This window comes from Anguilla anguilla, chromosome 15 (assembly GCF_013347855.1).
Source record: "Anguilla anguilla isolate fAngAng1 chromosome 15, fAngAng1.pri, whole genome shotgun sequence".
Classification (NCBI taxonomy): Eukaryota; Metazoa; Chordata; class Actinopteri; order Anguilliformes; family Anguillidae; genus Anguilla; species Anguilla anguilla.
The window spans coordinates 3,869,673-3,891,571 of record NC_049215.1 but is presented as its reverse complement, the minus strand read 5'-3'; the positions used below and the strand labels follow the sequence as shown (position 1 = coordinate 3,891,571).

Here is a 21,899-nt window from a genome sequence, read left to right as displayed (position 1 = left end):
GTTCCTCCACAGACAATATCTCATACTAACATTGCCTGTTCATCCCAGTACGCTGTAAAGACCTGTGGCAAAAATGTCAAGATGTTCATCTTTCTTCATCTCGCCCATCGGTTTCCTTGGAGTTCCATTTGACTTAATTCCAAAACCCAGAAGATTGTCTTGCAATTTTTTTTGTAAAGGGCTCCTCGTGGGAAGATTCACTGAATGCATTATCGCCGAGAATGGAATTGTTGTTAAGAGCTGCAAAAATGGCCTTGAGAAAGCTTGAAGCGTTCGGCTGAGGTTCTTTTCCAAATGAAAATCCATTTCTATGATTCACATCTGTGAATAGGTCCCCGGTAATACTGTTCTCTGCGACCTCCACACATTTGGCACCCAGTGGTACAAAATGCCTTTTACAGCTAATAATGTAGTGCCGCTGGTTGTGCATTCCTTTGAACCACTCCTGCATGTGTCCTCTTTGAATGCGTTCTCCTGTATGGAATCACGTGTAGAGCACAAGGCCAGACCCAATGGGCACGGCCGGCTGTTGCCGGCTCCTGTGCCGAGCGTCACATGGTCAAGTAACAGCCTGTTGTTGTTATTGTTGGAGTTGACCACTGCCTGGGCGTCTATCACTGTGACCTGGACCACTTCTGCTCCTGCCTCTCCCTCTCTTTTTTCCTGCTCACCCACTTTTTCGCCAATACCTGCGATTCCTTTCCCATCCACCGCATCAGCCTGTTCGTTCACTTCCACATCCTTCACTTCCTCACGTGCTTCTTCCTGCTTTTTCCCACCTCCTTCTCCATTTACATCTTGAGGGTTTTTCATTTCCCTTTTAGGTCCCTCCTGCACTTGCACACTGTTTTCGGTACTTATGACTTCTGCACCAACATTATCTCCTGGTCTCGTTTCTGAGGCAACTGGAGGTGCTACAGCCTCTACGTGTTTAGGGCCATTTTTTGCTTCAGCGTTCTTGTTCACTTCTCTCAAAGAAGACTCACTGGACTGACTGTTATGTATTGGTGTTTCAGAGACAGTCTTGCAGTCATCTTGGGGAGGCCAACTTGGCTTGACAAGCTTGAGTTCCTCTTCCACGTTAAAAGCTTTCTTTGGGGTATCAGTTAGGGGGGGCCATACCACAGCAAGTTTACTTGTGGGTTTTTTGGTCTCATCAAATGGTGCGCTTGTGGTAATTTCTGCAATGCGTTGGTTTTCTGTATTTCTGTTTGTTGAGGTTACACTGTTTCTTGAACTGGAGTTTCTTGGACCAGTCTTTTCTGGGGAGGAGGTTCTTAGTGTTGCCCTCTCTGTTGAATTATTTGGATTCTTAGATTTCCGTAAGTCCTTGTACGGTTTCTGTTCAAATCCCTCGTCATAATTTCCTTTGGACTTCAAAAGTTGTCTGTAATGTGGCTTGCAGTATGTACGTCCATGGAGGGATGCGTAGTTGGCAAGGCTGTATGGGAAAACAAAGTAAATACATTTCAAAGGAAAGGGACATATGTGAAACCAAACTTTCTCTGAACATTTGCATTCATATAGAATAATGCATCTGTGCTTCAGATTACCTTAATTTACTACTGCAGTGCTCACAGCGAAAACAGGATTTATGGAAATTCTGTTTGTCCGCAATCACAGACTCCATCGGATAGACCCTCTTCCGACACACCCTGCACAGTTCTGACTCGGGAACTCGAACTTTCTGGAAAGACAAGTGACAGAAGCTTTTCAGACATTGTTTTAAAAACAGTAGTTATGTTCTACAGAACAGGCCACACGGTGCAAAAGCAGAGCTTGCAGTGATTAGAGGAGATGCTTACAGTATCTCACTGATGACAGCAGGTAGTGTTAATTGGTGGAGCAATAATAATGCAACAATAATCAGAGGAATGTGGACCTATATACATTTGGCCAAAACCTGAACTGGAACAAACCAGTTGTGTTCAACTACATTACATTTATTTAACTACTGTGGATATTTTGTCATAGTTGGCTATTGAAATGGGAATCATTCGAATATTCAACATTTTCCTATATTGGTTTCCAAATCATAGAGCTTGTTCTATGTCTATGTTTCAGCTATTTTTATCAATGCAAAGTGTGACTCCTTTCTGTTTAATGCGTAACTTCTTGCAACAGTGATAATAAGAAGCTTGATAAGCCTTATGTGTGTATGCTACTTCCAGTTCCTGTTTGGTTGACAAGTAACTCAGAGGTTCATATCCCTGAGTGTCTATAAATACCATTTATTGAGCGGAACAAAAATAAAGAAACTAACTTTGTGTAATTTATGCTTCTTAATAAAGGTGCTGTGAAACTTTCAGGGAACTTAATAAAGAGTTATGTGCACAATTCAGCCACAGATTGCAAATTTATACAGGATTATTCAAATGCAACATTAAACAATATCATGCCTTTGACTGAGGTCTGTCTCTTCATTCAGTCCAGTTGCAGAATTAAAAAAAAAAAATCAGAATTACATCTTACCAAACTTTTGTTGGAGGGCATACTGGGTATTTGGGGCTTGGTAATTTTCTTTGTGACAAAAAAGCCTACCACAATCCAACATGTATTTATTTTTGAAGTTATTCATATGTTTTTACACAAAAGTTTGGCCCTAAGGTTTGCCGTTTGCAGAAAACATAAATGAAAGCAAAAGGTAGCTTGTTTTTGAATGTGTCACTCACAATTAAGGACAAGGCTGTTAGACAGAACCGAAAATACATCCTTTCTCACAGTCTTAGAACAACACAAACAAAACACACTAAGAGTTTCATGCAGCCAAATAAAAATATTCTTTCTGGTTTTTTTTGTTGAATAATCAGATACAATAATGGAATGAATAGAAACGCTGCACATAAGGTTACAAAAACAGCCCCTCAATGACAGGAAATGTTGAGACTTCGGCATTGAAAAACATCCACAAAGTCTGAATGGACTATGAAAGCTATTGGGCTCAGATGCTAAAATAAGACTGCAAGGCTGTCAGATGAAAGGACTTAAAATCAGTTGATGGAAAATGCAGATAAAAAACCAAAACATGTTAGTCAGGCTTGCAAATAAAACCCAACACATTTAGAAGCACTCTGTTATATTGCTTTCCTCATGCTGCACGCCTCTGTTTACCAGATATGACAGTCTCTTCCTTGCGTGACACCATCTCTGATGTCCTTTCCTCTGAGCTGCCGTACTTCAGACTTGTGAATACACTCTCACTCTCCGTACAAGTCTTCTGGAAGTTCTTTGGCAGTTCCTCGCGAGAGGCTGTGGCAGCATCTTCGCACTCTGAAATCTTCCTTTTCACTATGTCTGCGTATGACGGAAGGCCCTGCCGAGTTGCGTCGCTCTCTGAGTGCTGGGAGACTGTTGTTGCGCTTCTTGATCCGCTTATCTTGTTGCCAAATTCATCAACACCTGAGAAGTGCTCAGTGACAGACTTATTTTCAGAAAACCCCACTGGTTCGGAGGAATCCCCAGGCATAATGTCCATTTGAACAGGCAGTGGAGAGCCATCCTTCATGATTTCACCCACCTCCCAATCATGCTTCCCTTGCTTAATGTTTTGTTCCTTGATGTGAACACTTTGATCAGTCTCTTCAAAGAATGTTTTAATAGCCTTAATGTCAAAAGATGGAATTTCTTCTATTTCAGCTAATTTTTTTTCTCCTTCAGATTCTGCATCCTCTGTGTCACTCCCAAGTCTCTCAGGTATCATAATTGGCTCCTTTCTGACATAAACCTTCTGTTCTGGTGATTCAAATTTGTTAACGAGTCCCAGAAGGTCAACCCTTGGAAGCCCCTCCTGCTCTTTTTCTGGGTTTTTTTCTTTTTCAGAGCCCTCCATTTCTGGACTCAAGTGCTCTGGGATATCAGTAGGATCATTCCATGCATAGCTCTTGTTTACTTCTGACATTTGAGCAGGTGATTCAAACTTGTTGACGAGATCAAGCAGGTCAACTCTCGGAACATCCTCACGTTCTTTGTCTGAGCTCTCAGTATCAAACCCCTCAAAACCTAACAGCTCTGGGATATTAATAGGATCCTTATGTATGTCGGCCCTGTTCACTTCTGAAATTTGGGCCGGTGATTCAAATTTGTTAACGAGTCCGAACAGGTCAACTCTTGGAAGCTCCTCCTGTTCTTTGTCTGTTTTGGTTTCTGTTTCAGACTCCTCAGAGTCTGGACCCAGCCGCTCTGGAATATCAATAGGATCCTTGCGTGCATGGCTCTTGTTTATCACTGGCGGTTGCGCTGATGATTCAAATTTGTTAACAAGTCCTAAGAGGTCAACCCATGGAGGTTCCTCAAACTCTTTCTCTTGGTCTTCAGGCTCAGGTTCCTCCATGTCTAGACCCAATCGCTCTGGGATATCAATGGGATCCTTCCGTATATAAGTCCTGTTTACCTCTGCCTTTTGTGCTTCTTCAAAGAACACTTTCTTGTGTTTCACTGAACCAGTCACAACAGGCTTCTCTGATAGGTCAGTTTCTTCATGAATCATTTGTGGACATTCTGCAATCTCACATATTTTCTCAGTTTCCTCTGTAGGTTGTGGGGTTAAAGCATGGGAGGACTCTCCTTGGGGGCTCTGAACTGAGGCATCGGTTGTCTTAGCTGCCTCGTCAGATTGATTAAATGTGGACAAAGACAGATCCTTGTTTGCCTGGGATGTGTCCCTGTCAGTCTTGCAGGGAGATTTTGCTTCTAGTGAGGGAGACGGTGTTCTGGCCTCATCTGATTTTTCCTCACTCAAGGAATGCTTCTTGCTTTTGTGTTTACTGGAGCCAGAGCTTGTTTTAGATATTTTTTGCTTTACCCCACCGACAACTTTCTTTTCAGATTGACCGATTTCGCTTTCATGCTTTTCAATGGCAGCAATGTTCTCATCTAAATACAGTAGTTTAGCTTGTGCTAAATTTCTTACATATGCAATAATCTCTTTTAGCCTCTGCATATTGTGCTCAACTGCTACTTCCTCTAAATCCCTCTTTTCCTCCAATCCAATCAACCACTCAGGAACATTGTTCAGCACTCTCTTCACAGATGCTGAGGTTGTCTTTCCTGAAGCACTCTGCAACTCTTTAATGTGAGTTAGTAGCTTTTTGACTTCTTTACGCCTTTGTGAAACCTCTGCCATGGCTGTGGTAGGCTGAGTGGCTATCTCTTGTTCAGCTCGGTCATCTGTCAGTTTGACAGGTAAGTCCCTGTTCTCATCTTTTATTTTCTCTTGAACATTTTGTTTGCTTGTTTGTCCTTTCTGTTTTTTAGAAGACTTAGTCTGCTTCTGAAACTGACTGGTGTTGACCTGTTGCTGGAAACTTTGCTTAACTGTACTTTCAGTAACGGTGATTTCTTCTTTGACCTGGACGTGCTCTTCCCGAAGGGCCTCAGTCTTCACTGCCCTTGTTTCCTCCTGCAGACGAGTTACCTGCTCTGAAGCAGATGAAATTGTCTCCTTGGAGAGTCTTTCTTGCGTCTGCTGCCTCATCTCCTTATCCTTCTTTGATTTCCGTTTAGATTTTTTTGTTGGATTTTCCACATTGTCTACCTTGGACACAGAAGCCTTCTCTTTAGGCTTTTGCTCTTGCACTATTTCTGTTTTGAGTTGGATTTCTGTGTGTTTCACTTCACTGCTCGTTGTCTTTTTGGTGTTTTCATGATCCACCTTGATGCGCTCCTCCTGTAACACATTTCCCCCCATAGCTGGACTCAGCAGCTGTGTGTTTGCAAGAGAAACTTGGTTTTCTACCCCGTGTTCCTTGTTTTCACCGATTTCATCTGTCTTTTCAACTTTTGGCATCTTGGGTGTTTTGACCTTGAAAGAAGGATTTATTTTTGGAATTCTGGTTGCTTGAAGATGAGTTTTCCCTATTTCCTGCACTATAGAGCTCTCATGACTCCTGGAATCTTTAGTTTTTAGAGAAGCAATAGATATGTCATTGTTTGAACTGATTTTCTCAACTTTTTCAAGATGCTCAGAAGTGGTTACAGCAACACTGGTAGAGGACTGTTCTTCAACGTGCACAGTAGAGTGAGACTGAGAGGATGAAACCGAGGTCACCAGTTGCTCACTGGAAGAGACAGTTTCTTGCCTCGTTGAGGAAACAGATGTGGTGTGATGTGCAGCAGAGGTGGTTAAAGAATTCTGATTAGAAGTGTGTGCTTTATTTGAGGACATCTCAGCAGATTTCAGATTCCCAGTCGAGATCAAAGGTTTGCTTAGGGGGATATGTGAAGGCACTGTATGTATGGAAGAACTGTGCAGTATTGATTTTGGTTTGTGTTTAGTCACCATCTTTTGTGTTTTCTCTTGAACTATATCAGATGTGACATTCATTTCTGAGTGCTCCTTCGTAATTCTCCCTGCAGCAACCTCTTCAAAGGCACAGTTGGCTTGTACATCCTCTTTGATAGCAGTAGAAGAAGAATCTGAGGTTACCACTTGTTCACCAGAAGAGACAGTTTGAAGCTTCTTGGCAGAAATGGATGTGGTATGCTGTGTAGGATTCTGAGTAGAGGTAATGTGCTGTTCATTTGGTTTAGTTGGTTCTGGTTTGGGTTCAGTGAGAGTCTTCTCTGTTTCCTCTTGAATTACATTAGAAGTGATGTTCTTTTCTGATTCCTCCTTAGTTATGCTCCCTGTGGTATCCTTTTCAAGAACAACTTTGGTTTGGGCACATTCTTTAACAAAAGGAGAAAGGGGTGTTATGACCCCTTTGTTTTTCTCACTTTCTTCTTTCTGTTTCCGGTACCTTTCCTCAGCCAGCATTAGTGGGGTTTTGAATTTCCTTATGTATGGTTTTGGTTTGATGGGTTTATCCTCTACAGGTGGGGGAGGTAGTTTTACAGGTGGGATAAAAACCTTCCTTGGTGGACGAGGACCTTCTTCTGGCAGTGGTTTTGGCAGTGGGATTCCAGATTGCATTTTCCTTGAGGAGACCACTGGCATTTTCTTATTCTTTGGAGGGGACAGAGGAGGTGCTTGAGATGGTAGGGAGCACAATTCTTGTTCAGGAGGTGGGGGTGGTAGACAGTCTTGTGCGGCCAGTGCAGGTACAGGGGGAGGTGGGGGAGGAGGGAAATGATCAGGCTCAGATATCGATTCAACCGGTGGTGGAGGAGGAGGAAGGTCACTATCCTGCCTCATAACAAGTTCAGGGTGAGTTGGATTTTCAGATTCTAAAAGTGGTGGAGGTGGGGGTGGAAGGGGAAACTCAGACTCAGATAATGGAGGTGGAGGGGGTGGTGGCGGTAAGTCTTGTTTCAGTTTCTTTTTATCTAGTGTGATGAGGCCCTTTCTACCTGTGTTGAGGTTGCGGAACTTGACGTCATGCTTTTCCCTGACGGTTTTGTGTTCAGTGACTGTCTGCACCTGTTTCACTGTTTTAATTTGCTGTGTGTGCTCCGTACTTGTGCTTGTACTAGCTGATTGGATTTTGATCACGTTCGCCCCTGAAGCCATCGCACTGTCAGTTGTCGGATTGGTCACATTTTTCTTCTTTATGATCACAGATCCGGGGGTTGGCAATTTCTGTTTCACAGGTTGTTCTTTAACATTAAGCTGGGGTGAAGTATGAGAAATATTGATCGCCGTGGATTGTGTTGTCAGCAAATGTTCCTCCTGGGTTAAAGACTGGCTTTTGACTGATTTAATGATTGTGTGCTTTTGTTCACTGCTCTGTGATTCAACACTTTGAGACAGATTTTTAGCTGCAGGGACCGGATTTGCCATCTCACCCTCTGGTTTAGTCAAAATTGAGCATTCGTGGATCTCTTGCTGGGAAAGTAATGGAGTTTTCCTTGGCACTTTGACTCTCCTAGAATGATCAATTCTACTTTTGACTCTATTGTGCTGTGTCTCCTGTAGCAGGCTTTTTATTGTGCCTCGAACATCACCTTTTATAACCTCTTCTTTCTCAACTGGAGTTTGCTCTTGCATACTGTACAGTGCTTTTATGGAATTTTTCACATCTCCTTCCGTACTAGGTCTGCGTTGCATTTTTGGGGAAGCAGGCAGTTCCAGCAACTGTTGTATAGCGCCTTTCACATTCCCTTGCACAGTCTCTTCCTGCTGATAGAACTTCTTCTCATTAGACGCCTCTCTCAAACACTGCATTGCGGTTTTAACATCGCCTTTAACAATTTCCTCTTTCTCCACATCTCTCACCACATGCTTTGCAATTTCCAGTGATTTTAGAGTGCTTTTGATGTCACCGGGCACTAGATCTTCTATGATGATTTCAGCCTTATTGGTTGCTGATTTTTCCAGAGACTCCAGTGCTCCTCTGATATCACCGGGGACGATATCTGGCTTTTCAATTTCCTTTAACTGATTCTGAGCATCCTTTAGTGACTTCAAGGCTGTCGGTATATCGCCTTTGACCACCTCCTCTTTGTCAACCAGCACCGTCTGGTTTATGGCCTGTGTCAGTGAATTTAGAGCTGCTCTCAAATCCCCCTTCACTATCTCTTCTTTCTGCTGGCTGTTGAGGGTAATCACAGGCTGAGTCATGAAAACCTTGACTGTACTGTGCACATTACCAGGGACAATGTCATCCGTAGTAACTGTACGTTCAATTTGAGTTTGATTCCTTCTCAGGATGAGTTTTGTCCCAGCGATGTCACCACCAATAATCTCCTCTTTCTCTTCTTTTTCCGGGAGAGTCTCCTCTGCCTCAGATTGAAGTTGTTTGAGATAGTCCAACGCTCCAGACTCTATACAGGTTGAGTAAAAGCTAACATTCCCCCTCTCTGTATCACTCACTTTTATCTTTGCTGACAGTTCAGGACTACCTGGATTGGAAAGAAGTCTGTTGAGGGTACGTTTCACATTCCCTCTGACAACATCTTCTTTCTCAATTCCATTTTCCTCTCTTTGGTTGAGAAGAGAATATATGGTCATCCTCACATCTCCCTTCTCATCCTCTTGAATGAGAATGCCACGTTTGGCAGACCCCTCCTCCTTCAATAGGTTGTTTATTGCTTCCTGAATGTCACCCCTTATTATTTCCTCCTTTTGCACACGTTCACCCATTTCTTGGTTGAACAGCTGTTTCACTGTTGTGTTGATGTCACCCCTCTCTTCCTCATCTATAATGATGCCCTTTTCAGTTGTATCCCGTTTGTTAAGAAGGTTCACCATTATATTGTTCAAGTCCCCTCTGATAACTTCCTCTTTTTGAATCTCAGGAGCGTCTTGATTCATGAGCCTGTATTTTGCCATTCTGACATCACCAATCTCATCAGCCTCTATCAGTATGCCTTGTGAATTTACCATTTTCTGACAGTACAGTTCTTCAAGGGTTTCTTTAATACTTTTACCGACAATTTCCGTTCTCTCCACACTGCTTTCATTGAATTCATGGAAGGGGGTTGTTTCAAAAAGCCATGTTGTCGTCTTAACGTCCCCCTGTGGAATTTCCTCTCGGGCTATCACCACATTGCTTTCTGATTCTTTTATGCTATCCAGGGGTTGCTTTTCAAAGAGCCACACTGATTGTTTAACATCTCCCTTCAACACCTCTTCCTTTGTCACCGTCTCCATCTGATCATACTCTGAGCCTTCACCCCGAATGCTGTCCATTTTATGTGTCTCAAACATCCATGTAGCCGTCCTAACATCCCCCTTTTGGATTTCGCTAACACTAACTGTTCGGATGTACTTTTGTGACTGCTCATCAGACTCAAAACGTCGTTTGTTTGATTTGACGTCTCCCCCTTGAATATCTTCAATGGTTTTAATGGAGACTTTCACATCCTCTGCAATTTCATCAAGAGGCTGTGTTTCAAATCTCCACCTGGCTGAGGTCACATCTCCTTTCTGAATGTCCTCTTCAGTGACAGCTTTAATAACATAGACCTCCTCACTGTCCTTTATTGAATCGAGAGGCTTGGTTTCAAAAAGCCACCTTGCACCCACTACATCGCCTCGCATAGTTTCCTCCTTGGTGACAGTAGTAACTTCATGATAATGGCCCTCTTTATCTTGGATCGCATACAACGGTTGTGTTTCAAACATCATGGTGTAGTTTTTTACATCTCCCCTCTCCATGTCATCACGGCTAATTGTCCAAATCCTTCCGATTTCTGTTTCAGAGGAATCTTCCTGAATCTTATCCAATGAGGTGGTCTCAAAAATGAAACGTCCTTTGTCAACATTGCCTCCTTGTACATCTGTCACAGTACGGGTGTTCTTGGGTTCCTCAGCACTGTCACAAATAGCATCTATTGGTTGGTTTTCAAATAACCACTTACAGTTGACCACATTGCCCTTCTGAATGTCCTCAGCCTGAGTGGCTTTAAGCTTTTGCATGATTTCCTCTGAGGTTGATGTCACTATATCTGAAGACTGGTTTTCAAATATGTACTTCATTCTGGATACATCTCCAGATTGAATATCTATCTCAGTGACCCTCTTAAAAGTGCCACCCTCTTCCCCAGTGATGTTCTCGAGGTTCTCGGTCTCAAAAAGAAAACGGGCCATGCGTACGTCTTTCCCTTGGACTTCCTCCTGTTGGACTGTGCAGGGTTTTAGGATTGTTTCGGATTCATCTCTGAGGGTATCCAAAGCCTGTGTCTCAAACAGCCAAGTGCAGGTTTTCACATCACCTTTGCGAATTTCCTCATTGTCAGTTTTGGTCACCTCTTCCTTATCATACAGTGCATCCATTTGCTGAGTCTCAAACAGCCACCTGCATGTTTTGACGTCCCCTTTCACAATGTCAAAGCCATCCTTAGTCACAGTCTGGTCATCATCAACATTGCTGAAATATTTAATGGAATCGAGAGGCTGGGTCTCAAAAAGCCACTTAGCTGTTTTCACGTCCCCAGATTCAATCTCTTGTTTTGATATCCCCTTGATAATCTGGAAATTTTTTAAGCTTTCATCAAATTGATCAATAGGTTTCGTTTCAAACATCCATTTGCAGCTTCTGACATCTCCTTCAACTATCTCTTCCCTTCGCACTGTTTTTACCTCATGGTAATGGCCAGAGCTGTCTTGCATAGCATACATGGGTGTAGACTCAAAAAGATCCTTGTTTGATTTCACAGACCCGCTAGTGACACCTTCTACTTGTATTTTTTGAGTTGCATCACATCTGCTTAAGTCCATGGTCTCAAATATTTCCTTATAGTTTGTTACATCTCCTTTATCAAATTTTTGTAGGTCCACTGTCCGTGTGAACTCCTTCTTCTCTTCTCTGATGTTTTCAAGTGGTTGACTCTCAAATCTCCATCTCTGATGTCTCACATCACCTTTTTCCTCTTCTGATGCCACTACCTTTTTAAGTTTACCAACTTCAGGGCTATCCTTCAATGCCTCCATGGGAACAGTTTCAAATAAATGCCTTGCTGATCGCACATCGCCCCCTAAAATCTCTTCTGTGGGTACTGGTCTGGCATTGTCATTGTCTTTCAAAGTGTCCATAGGCTGAGTTTCAAATGCCCAGCAATACTTTCGCACATCAGCACCAATAATCTCTTCTTTTTCTAGCTTAGAGTTTTGCCATTCTTCATAATTGATAGTGTCTAAAGTCTTTGTCTCAAACAGCCATCTTCCCATGTTCACACCACCCTTGTAGTTGTCCTCCATAGACACACCACAAATCACCTTTACTTCACTGGGATCCTTATTGATTAGGTCCAAGGGTTGAGTTTCAAAGAGCCAGCGTGAGGTCTTGACATCACCTTTCTCCATTTCCTCTCTACGTACAGTTGTGATCTCCAGCATCTGTCCCGATTCGCCTCTGATAACACACATAGGTTGTGTCTCGAACATCTTAGTTGTTGTCTTAACATCACCTTTGATTTCCTCCAGTTCTGATTTAAGATTCAGGAAGTGGCTTTCATCGATTGTTTCTGTATGTCCCAAAGAGTCCAAGTGCTGGGTTTCGAACAAGTACCTAGCAGTTTTAACATCCCCTCCGGTAATGTCTTGTGTGTAGACCGCTTCGTGGGTTTGTTCTTCTTCCTGATGTATCTTATTGAGAGAGTCTAAAGGCTGGGTTTCAAACAGCCAGGTGGCAGTTTGCACATCTCCTCTTGCCAACTCAGGAAATCCTTTTACCTGTTTAATGGAGTCAGGAGTTTCTGTGCCCATCGTGTCCATCGGCTGTGTCTCAAACATCCACGCGGTGTATCTGACGTCATTTCCCGCAATTATTTCCTGCTGGGCGATGTTTTTGGCGTCGTCCTCATCCAGAGATTCATCGAATTGAATTGAATCCAGTGGTTTGTTTTCAAACATCCAGCGCATGGACTGAACCTCCCCCTTGAGGATCTCGTCCCACTCCAAGTACTCCCGCTCTGGGCTCATGCTCTTGTTGGGACTGTTTCCCGTGTTCTCAAACACGTACCTGGCCTGCTGGACGTCGCCCATCTCCTCCTCTCCGCTCTCCATCTGGTCGGTCACTTCGCTGAAGATGTCCCTCTCCAGGTTCTTCCGCACCTCTGGGTGGATGTGCTTGTAGAGGCGCTTGAGCTCGTAGAGGTTTCTCTGCTTGGAGTACTGCTCCCGGTTCATCATGTACTTGGGAGTGCAGGTTGGCTCGGGGAGCTCTGGCGAGCGGCAGTGCTCGGGGACTTCCATAGGCCCCTGCAGTAAATGAGGAGGCGGGGGAGGGAAGTGCTCCGCGCCTCCGTAGGCAGATGCAGGAGCAGCGACCCCCGCCTCCGCTTTCATAGCCTCGGACTGTTCGCACCTCTTTTCCACCGAGGCTTGAGACATTACACTTACAACGGGATCCCACTGAACCTGGTTGTAACTCAGATCGATCTTTCAGGGACAAGAATAAAGGTGGTTGAGTCAGTACGCATTTTCTACCGCTCTCATCCCAACAAGCAGCCAGATTTACGTGGAAAGTTTTTCATCATTTTAACGAAACATCAGCAATGGAAAATATTGCCTTTACCTGAATACACTCAATTGTCTTAAAACTATTCAGTTTAAAAACAATTTAAATAAATAGCGTATTCATCATCTCAGTGTGTAGCACTGAATATGTACAGTGTGTGCAGTCCTCTATATTTTCCTTTTAATTTAGTTTAATTTAGACTGTTTTATGCTTTTAAAATATATTTTTGATGTACTATTTCATTACACAGAGAATAACAGCCTAGAACAGTAGGATGAATATTCTGCTGTGTTATCTTTACATTTAACAAGCTATATACATATTATGTGAAATTTTATAATTATCATATGGGCATAACACTATGTACTATGCACTGTAAAAAACTGTATTTTTTCAGTAAAACGTTTGTAAAAATTTACAGGACTTCAATGTTTTTTTCAAAAAGCCTGTCAAAGTCATGTAGAATAACAGCAATACCCCATTATATAACGGAAATCGCATAAAGCCAGGTATTATTGTACAGTACCTTTATTTGTTTTGGAGTTGACTCCTCAATGGTTCTTTCAAACTGCTCCTTCAAGGCTTGTGTAGAAACCTTTGCAGAGTCTTCACCGACTTAAAAAGGTGAAATTTTTAATTAATTGTACAATATTTAAAATAGTAAATCATAAAAATAATGAAATGAAACAAAAATGTATTCTAATAATCTTATCTTTGTTTAATTAGGCGTACAAATGGACACGCAATCCACAAAAAAATTAAGCATGACAGAACACCTCTATTTAAAGAACACACAATGTATCAGACAGTAAAGCGTAGAAAATTATTTGAATCCAAAACAAATATATATTTGACCCAGGTCTGCAATGTATACGTTTTATCAACATAAACTCAAATTTGATGTTTAGTAACTGCATAGAACACTTTACCCATTTCATCAAAATGGTTTTCATAGCTGGAGGTCACGTTGCCATGGTGAACACTCTGATTGTGTGAGGCCTACAAAAAGTTAAGGAAAAGAATCCTTATTAAAGTCCAATCTTATTTATCATTAATCAAAGAGCAAGGACACTATTCAATGAACCACATCCTGGCGCAGTACAGAGGTGTCCAATCTTATCTGAAAAGGGCCAGTGTGGGCGCAGGTTTTTGCTTTAGCCCAGCACTACGATGCCTGATTCAACTGATCAACTAAATCATGACCCTGACAAAAAGAATCAGCTGTCTTAGTACCGGGCAAAAACAAAAACCTGCCAGCCCTTTTTGGATAAGACTGGACATCCCTGAGTTCAACATCATCTGAGCAGAAGCACAAAACACAATAGATTTTGTAAGCCTTAGATTGTTGAATTCGTTTTACAATTACAGATTTTGAAAAGACGAATGTCAAAATCTATGATTATGTTATGGATCAACAATAATCAAGTTTTGTGACTAACCCAAGAGTGCTCGAATTTAATTCAGTAAAAGGAAGCACTTCACAAAAAAGCCCTTAAAACATGGGAACGCGTGTCTGCTTCTGTCCTCTTACCTTCTCGTCTTTGGAGAAAGCCACCTGCTGAGAGGAGGGGAAGAGTTCTTTGCTACTGCTCCGCCCTATCACCTGTGATGAGCTTTCCTGTAGGAAAACACATCCCGTCACACTGCTGTAAACACATACACACGCGCGCACACATACACGCACACACAGGCACACACACAGGCACGCACACACGCACAGACACACACACACGCATGCACGCACGCACATACAGACATACACACACGCACGCACACAGTCATACACACACACGCACACACAGGCACACACACAGGCACGCACACACGCACAGACACACACACGCACGCACGCACGCACATACAGACATACACCCACGCACGCACAGACATACACACACGCACACACATGCAAGCACACACACACACTGAGGAATTTTCACTTTTCGCTGACAGCCTTTTATTAATAGCGTCTGTGGGACTAATTATTGTCAGAGTGGCAGGTGATTAATCTACATATAGCAGGAAGAACATGTAGGAGGATGCCAAAATCCAGACAACTGCAGCCTTTCCCTGCAAAACAACTCTACTCTCTGGAAAAGATCAAATTCAATGGTATTTCCTTGCGCTGTATGTTTTCGTCCGTGAAACATTTCATTGTCTTCTGGCCCCCAGTATCTGTACTGCCAGGTGTTCCTCTGCATGGCTGAAGTCAGTCAGAATCTGGTACTGTCCCAGGCATCAGACTTCAACGTGTATAACCCTTTCAATGCTGAACACCCCAGGGCCCATGTCTGTTTCCCTCATCATGACTTAAAATGGCGGAGAAAACTGGAAGGGGCCCAGAGAGACATGCCTATGCCCGTGCGTGAGGGGGCAAAGCCTTGGGCACAGTGGTGCCCTCCCCCATCCGGGCACCCTCACATGTAAATAGAGGCTAGTGTCAGTTTTGGGTACAATTCTACCTAAAGGAAAGGTTAAATATAGAAATCAGTAAATGAGAAGAACTGAATTGGCAGGTGTAATTTGTAATTTCTTAATTTCCTAAAGAGTAATAGAAATCAAAACAATTTAAGATCAATTTAAGATATGCATAGTGTATATTTATTTATTTTCTGGATGTCTGTTGACATTGACACAAAAGCCATCTAGTAGCGGATAAACTAACTTTCGGAAGTTTCCTTGGCGATGACATCTTGATCTGTGTAGTGTGGTTAGCCCTACAAGCCGTAGTGCATTCAAAAAGTGTAATGTTTATCCTGACATGAATATTGATGTCAATGGACATTAGTGACAAATAATTTTTAAAATCTTTGACTGATTTGAAAAATATTTTATAATTCAGGTCACTGTCCACCGATGTGCAATGTTTCATACAAATCGGAGTGAAATTGTAGAGGCTACAGCCGTTACATTCAGATAAACAGACAGACGGATGACAGACACACGCGAATGTAATACCCCCGCATTTGTAAAAACGAAATAAAAACAGTGTGCACCGATCCCCGGAAAATCTACACCGAAGTTCCAGGGCTCTGCGACCTTTGATGGAGTTATAGTACTACAACCCAATTTCCTGACACCTTTTGGTACTGCATGGCTAACAGGATGGCAATAAAGAGCAAGTGTAGTATCTGTTAACTGCTTATCTCTCTTCCTTGCGTCCCACGGTCAAGTGAGCTCCCCTTCGTTCTAAATTGCCAATAATGCCCACGGTGCCCATTAGTTACCTGCACGGATCTTTGCTTGAAATGGAACTGGGTGACAGTGCTTTGCGAAGATGCAGTTTCCTGGCTCTCAAATTGCCTCTTCACGCTGGTGAATCCTCCCGGCAAGGAGCAGGTCTTGCCCTCTTCCATGACCTAACGAGGAAGCAAAAAAAAAACAAAACATATTTACAGTTATTATTCACTTTAAATGCCCTACAATTCAGGCTGTGTTACTCCGGTTATGTGTTTTTGATATCCATCACATGACTACATTTTACATTTTTCTTACCGAAAACTTTAGGAATGGTCACCCAGTGATGATGTATACATAACATTTTATCGGCTATAAAGTCCTTTAAGTTTCCACTTTATATGAATGGTGATTTATAAATCATGTTTACTTCTTTTCAATACTAACTGCTGTATAATTAGGCAAACAAAAAATCTTGTGGTATTTTGCTTGCACAGTTAGACAGAGATTCCTTTACTTCCTTGTGAAGCCCTTTAAGATTCAACTTTATATGAATGGTGATTAATAAATAATGTTTACTTTCTTAATACAAACTATAATAAGACAAACTAAAATGTGGTATTTTGCTGGCAAAATTGCATATAAAATGATTAATTTCTTTGCTTTTCTGTGAATACGTAAGAGAGCTCCAGCCTGTAACTGTATACACATTCTATATCCAATGTAGATGTGTCCTTCCCATAGAAGTGGAGACAAGGGATTGGGGCTGTGTTCATGAATAATTGTTTCCAGTGCTATCCTGTAGGTGGCGCTATTCATCTTGGTGCTGAGAGGAACTGTAATTATGCCTGCGCCCGGGGGCTGTGTGACCCTGACCTTTGACCCCAATCAGCCATCACTGCTTTCAATTCAATGCAATATAAAGAACCACAGCTGCTTAACAAGACATTCAATGACAACAACACCAAGGCTATTCAAATAAATCTTTCATTCTACAATACACTGCGTAGATATCCTCTAATATTGTGGGCTGTTCATTGTTGGTTTTATTTTTGACTGCCTCTGTCATGTAACCTTGTGTTTTATGTCCCCCTTGTAAAAGACATTTCAATTTCAATGGTGTCTTCCTGGTTAAATAAAATAAAAATACAATGAAATAAATAAATTACAAAAATTAGCACCATATGGATTTTTCTGCTAGGAAAGAACTGATTAATTGTAGTATGTGTCAGTTACTGAGCGATGATGAAATCGTAAAGAATTAGTTGAATAAATGTTGCTATTAAATAAAACAAATGGCAGGATCATTTGCATCAAAAAAGTTATAAATTCTGAAAAATACAGAGACTTTATTGTAATGCAGATGAACCACCTTGTCATATCTTGTATCTATTATACCAGGATGTTGTCAGAAGGGTTTATTAGTTCATATGAGGTAAAAAAAAAACATGTTTTACAAAAGCAGAGACAACATTGGAGCAAACCATCCCTGACGTGGGGGTTGTGCATATATGATATTGTTACTGTGTTCCCGATTAGTGTGCACATTCCTCTTTGTATCCCACCATTGTTTTGGAGTTAAGGAATCATGTGTTTCCCCAAATAGTTGGAAATGCTTTTTAGTTCTGGAAAAATGTACATTGCAAATTGCTGCGTGACATTTTTAATTATTGCAGTACACAGTAGGACTAAAGATTGATTGATTTTTGATTATGCCCAGTGTAGTGTGCATGCAGTTTCTCATTGTGCTATTGATAAATGGTCAGTGGGGTCCAAAGGGCTGAGGACACGACCAAGAATTTATTGTTTACTTGTTATTATTTATTGAGGGCTAATGCAATTATGATACTCTGTTTATACTTCTTATTCCAAAATGTATTATTTTTTAAAGACATTTAATAAGTCAAAAATGTCTGTACTTGGTATTTATTGAACGTCAAAAATTGTTAGTACTTGGGTTGTCTGCCGTTTGCCTAGATTACCACCCTCACTCTGCTTGGCACTGATTCCGCCATCTTATGCAGCACCTCATCTTCCACTTCATCCCAGCATTTTCTCAACACTCCCCAGTTGATCTGTTGATATTACTTGATGTTTGGCCCTTTTCCCTCTTCTACTGCTGTTCCAGCAGATGTTCAATTGGGTTCAGGTCCAGTGACTATGGTGGGAATGGCATCCTAATAAGCTCCTCTTGTTCTCAATAATAATATATTCTTGAATAAGAAGTATAATTAAAGTATCGTTGTTGCATTATTCCTTGAAAAATAATGAAAACAACCAGGATTTGTTCCTAGCTGTAGTGACTATGCCCAGTGTAGTGTGTAAATAGTGTCTCACTGTGGCACTGTATGACTGCTAGATGTATTGATTGTGCCTCAGCGTCGTGTAGATGCAGCTTCTCACGGTGCTGGTGATGGATGTATTGATTATGCCCAGTCTTGTGTGGACATAATCAGCATAGGTATAGTTTCTCACGGTGCTGGTGATAGATGCATTGATTATGCCCAGTCTTGTGTGGACATAATCAGCATAGGTATAGTTTCTCACTGTGCTGGTGATAAATGTATTGATTATGCCCAGTCTAGTGTGGGCATAATCAGCGTAGGTATAGTTTCTCACGGTGCTGGTGATAGATGTATTGATTATGCCCAGTCTAGTGTGGGCATAATCAGCGTAGGTATAGTTTCTCACGGTGCTGGTGATAGATGTATTGATTATGCCCAGTCTAGTGTGGGTATAATCAGCGTAGGTATAGTTTCTCACGGTGCTGGTGATAGATGCATTGATTATGCCCAGTTTAGTGTGGGTATAATCAGCATAGGTATAGTTTCTCACTGTGCTGGTGATAGATGTATTGATTATGCCCAGTCTTGTGTGGACATAATCAGCATAGGTATAGTTTCTCACTGTGCTGGTGAAGGATGTATTGATTATGCTCAGTCTAGTGTGGACATAATCAGCGTAGGTATAGTTTCTCACGGTGCTGGTGATAGATGTATTGATTATGCCCAGTCTAGTGTGGACATAATCAGCGTAGGTATAGTTTCTCACGGTGCTGGAGATGGATGTATTGATTATGCCCAGTCTAGTGTGGGTATAATCAGCGTAGGTATAGTTTCTCATGGTGCTGGTGAAAGATGTATTGATTATGCCCAGTCTAGTGTGGGTATAATCAGCGTAGGTATAGTTTCTCATGGTGCTGGTGATAGATGCATTGATTATGCCCAGTCTAGTGTCGGTATAATCAGCGTAGGTATAGTTTCTCACTGTGCTGGTGAAAGATGTATTGATTATGCCCAGTCTAGTGTGGGCATAATCAGCGTAGGTATAGTTTCACACGGTGCTGGAGATGGATGTATTGATTATGCCCAGTCTAGTGTGGGTATAATCAGCGTAGGTATAGTTTCTCAAGGTGCTGGTGAAAGATGTATTGATTATGCCCAGTCTAGTGTGGGTATAATCAGCGTAGGTATAGTTTCTCACGGTGCTGGTGATGGATGTATTGATTATGCCCAGTCTAGTGTGGACATAATTAGCATAGGTATAGTTTCTCACGGTGCTGGTGATAGATGTATTGATTATGCCCAGTCTAGTGTGGACATAATCAGCATAGGTATAGTTTCTCACGGTGCTGGGGTCGGAGTGTGGCACAGTGGGTAAGGAACTGCGCTTGTAACTGAAAGGTCGCAGGTTCGATTCCCGAGTAAGGACACTGCCGTTGTACCCTTGAGCAAGGTACTTAACCTGCATTGCTTCAGTATATATCCAGCTGTATAAATGGATACAATGTAAAGTGCTATGTAAAAAGTTGTAAGTCGCTCTGGATAAGAGCGTCTGCTAAATGCCTGTAATGTAATGTAATGCTGGTGATAGATGTATTGATTATGCCCAGGCTCGTGTGGGCATAATCGGCGCAGGTATAGCGTCTGGCTGCGGCATCGACGGGTCGGTAGGCGCACCGATTATACGGCCGCAGCGCCTCACCTCGCCGGAGGAGCCGGGAGCCTCCGTTTTGGAGACGGCCGCCTGATACATGGCCACGCGTTCCTTCAGGGGGACGTTCTCCGCCGCCTCCTCCCCGTGAGCTGCGTTCTCCGGTCCGTCGGATCGCTCGGGAAGCCCTGTCCTGGGTCTGGTCACGCCGCCTGCAGCCAAGACGACAGCGGCCATCGGTTAAGAGCCGCCCGCACCGTACGCGGCAAGAGGAACTGAAGCATCGCTTCTGTATTTTATGCGGCTTATGTGGGATCATCAAGTCTGAACATGAGCTTTAGCTTCACGGTGGAGTATTAGCGAGGATACATTCTTGGCACCGACCGTGGTTTTGTTGCCGTGTGGTGGAAATACCACCTGATCATGCCCCGGTTAGCACCTCGGCTAATACAGACACACATGCACACGTGCTGGCGCTCGTGCGCCAACGCGCGCACACACACACACACACACACACACACACACAGATATACAGACACACACACACACACAGACACACAGACACAGACACACACACACACACACAGATATACAGACACACATGCACTCGTGCGCCAACGCGCACACACACACACAGATATACAGACACACACACAAACACACGCACGTGGACACGCGCGCACACACACACGCACACACAGACACACACACACACACACACACACACAGATATACAGACACACACACAAACACACGCACGTGGACACACGCGCGCACACACACACACACACACAGACAAACATGCACACACACACACACACCCACACACACCCACAGCAGTCACACTCTTCTTTACAGACAAAGCTTCCTCTAACAATCTGTTCCCTGTTAACAGTGATAATTGCGTATTTTTGCTAAATATATGAACAGGCTTGCAAATCGAAACACAGAGCAGAAAAATGTGTCCATTAAGCGAAGCGTTTGCACTTAAAAGAATGAGCTCCGTGTCTAGTGTGCGGTTTTTGTGAGGTGAAGCTTAACCAGATAACCACAACTCCTATGACGGTACCTGAACACTGAGCCGTGAAGACGAGATGCAAACAAACCACACGTTGAGCGTACGGTTTGAATTGTTTTATGTCATTTAACCTTTGTTCAACCAGGAATACCTCACTGAGATCAAAATCGCTTTTGAAAGGGGGATCTGACATAAAACACAAAGTTGCCCAACAGACTGCTGACAATCCAGTCGCAGACGTCAAATGGGGAGTGATACAGTACTATAACAGTCACTAAAAAGGTTAAAATCTGGGGCATACTTCAGTCACCAAGTGAATCGCATGTTTAATATAAGCAACTGAAATTAATTTGTCATGTTAAATATTTTTTAAATCTTAGGCATGGCATTTTTTTATAGTAAAGTAACTCTTATTGGAAAATTTATTCCGCAGTAAAGCACTGCACGCATGAATCAATGACATATGCAGTGCTATCCTGGTCTCCAAGATATCTTTCACACACAGATGGATGCTATTTTTCCCCCGTTCGAAATGGTTGGTTCGAAAGACTCAAAGCAAGCCAGTGTTGTCTCTTTCTCTGCTTGTAGCCGTTAGCTTCCACAGTAAGCATTTGCACGGCCAGCCACAGCCACAGCCACAAATATCTGCACAAGGTTATTATTAAAACACAAATCACCTTTCCAAAGAGAAATAATTACAGCAAGGGGGGCGATTACAAACAAGTACAATAAAGAAAGATAATCGCAGAGAAAGGTGTTTACAAAAAAAACCCCACTACAAATTCTGAAAATGGAGGGAGTTTATTATAAAAACAGCTGAGGAGATGCTTAGAAACACAGATGCTGGCTTAATAGCATGTGTACTCAAACGGTAGCTTTGGGTAAGTAAGTGCAAATGCTCCTGGTAGCATCTGAATTTCTCTTAATGCATT

General features: G+C 42.5%; 1 protein-coding gene across 2 annotated transcripts in view; it reads right to left on the bottom strand.

Moving 5' to 3' along the window:
* Positions 1-1,194: 1,194 nt before the first annotated feature.
* The window catches only part of LOC118213601 (xin actin-binding repeat-containing protein 2-like), a 49,486-nt gene continuing 28,781 nt past the window's right edge, over positions 1,195-21,899 (bottom strand). For both annotated transcript variants that reach the window (XM_035392580.1, XM_035392581.1), the window contains 8 exons: positions 20,001-20,161; positions 16,067-16,198; positions 14,371-14,457; positions 13,769-13,838; positions 13,366-13,454; positions 3,112-12,760; positions 1,554-1,687; positions 1,195-1,441 (listed from right to left, as the gene is read on the bottom strand). In XM_035392580.1, coding sequence (XP_035248471.1) covers positions 1,593-1,687; positions 3,112-12,760; positions 13,366-13,454; positions 13,769-13,838; positions 14,371-14,457; positions 16,067-16,198; positions 20,001-20,161 — 10,283 coding nt within the window. In that variant the 3' untranslated portion in view covers positions 1,195-1,441; positions 1,554-1,592. The remainder of the gene's footprint in view (positions 1,442-1,553; positions 1,688-3,111; positions 12,761-13,365; positions 13,455-13,768; positions 13,839-14,370; positions 14,458-16,066; positions 16,199-20,000; positions 20,162-21,899) is intronic.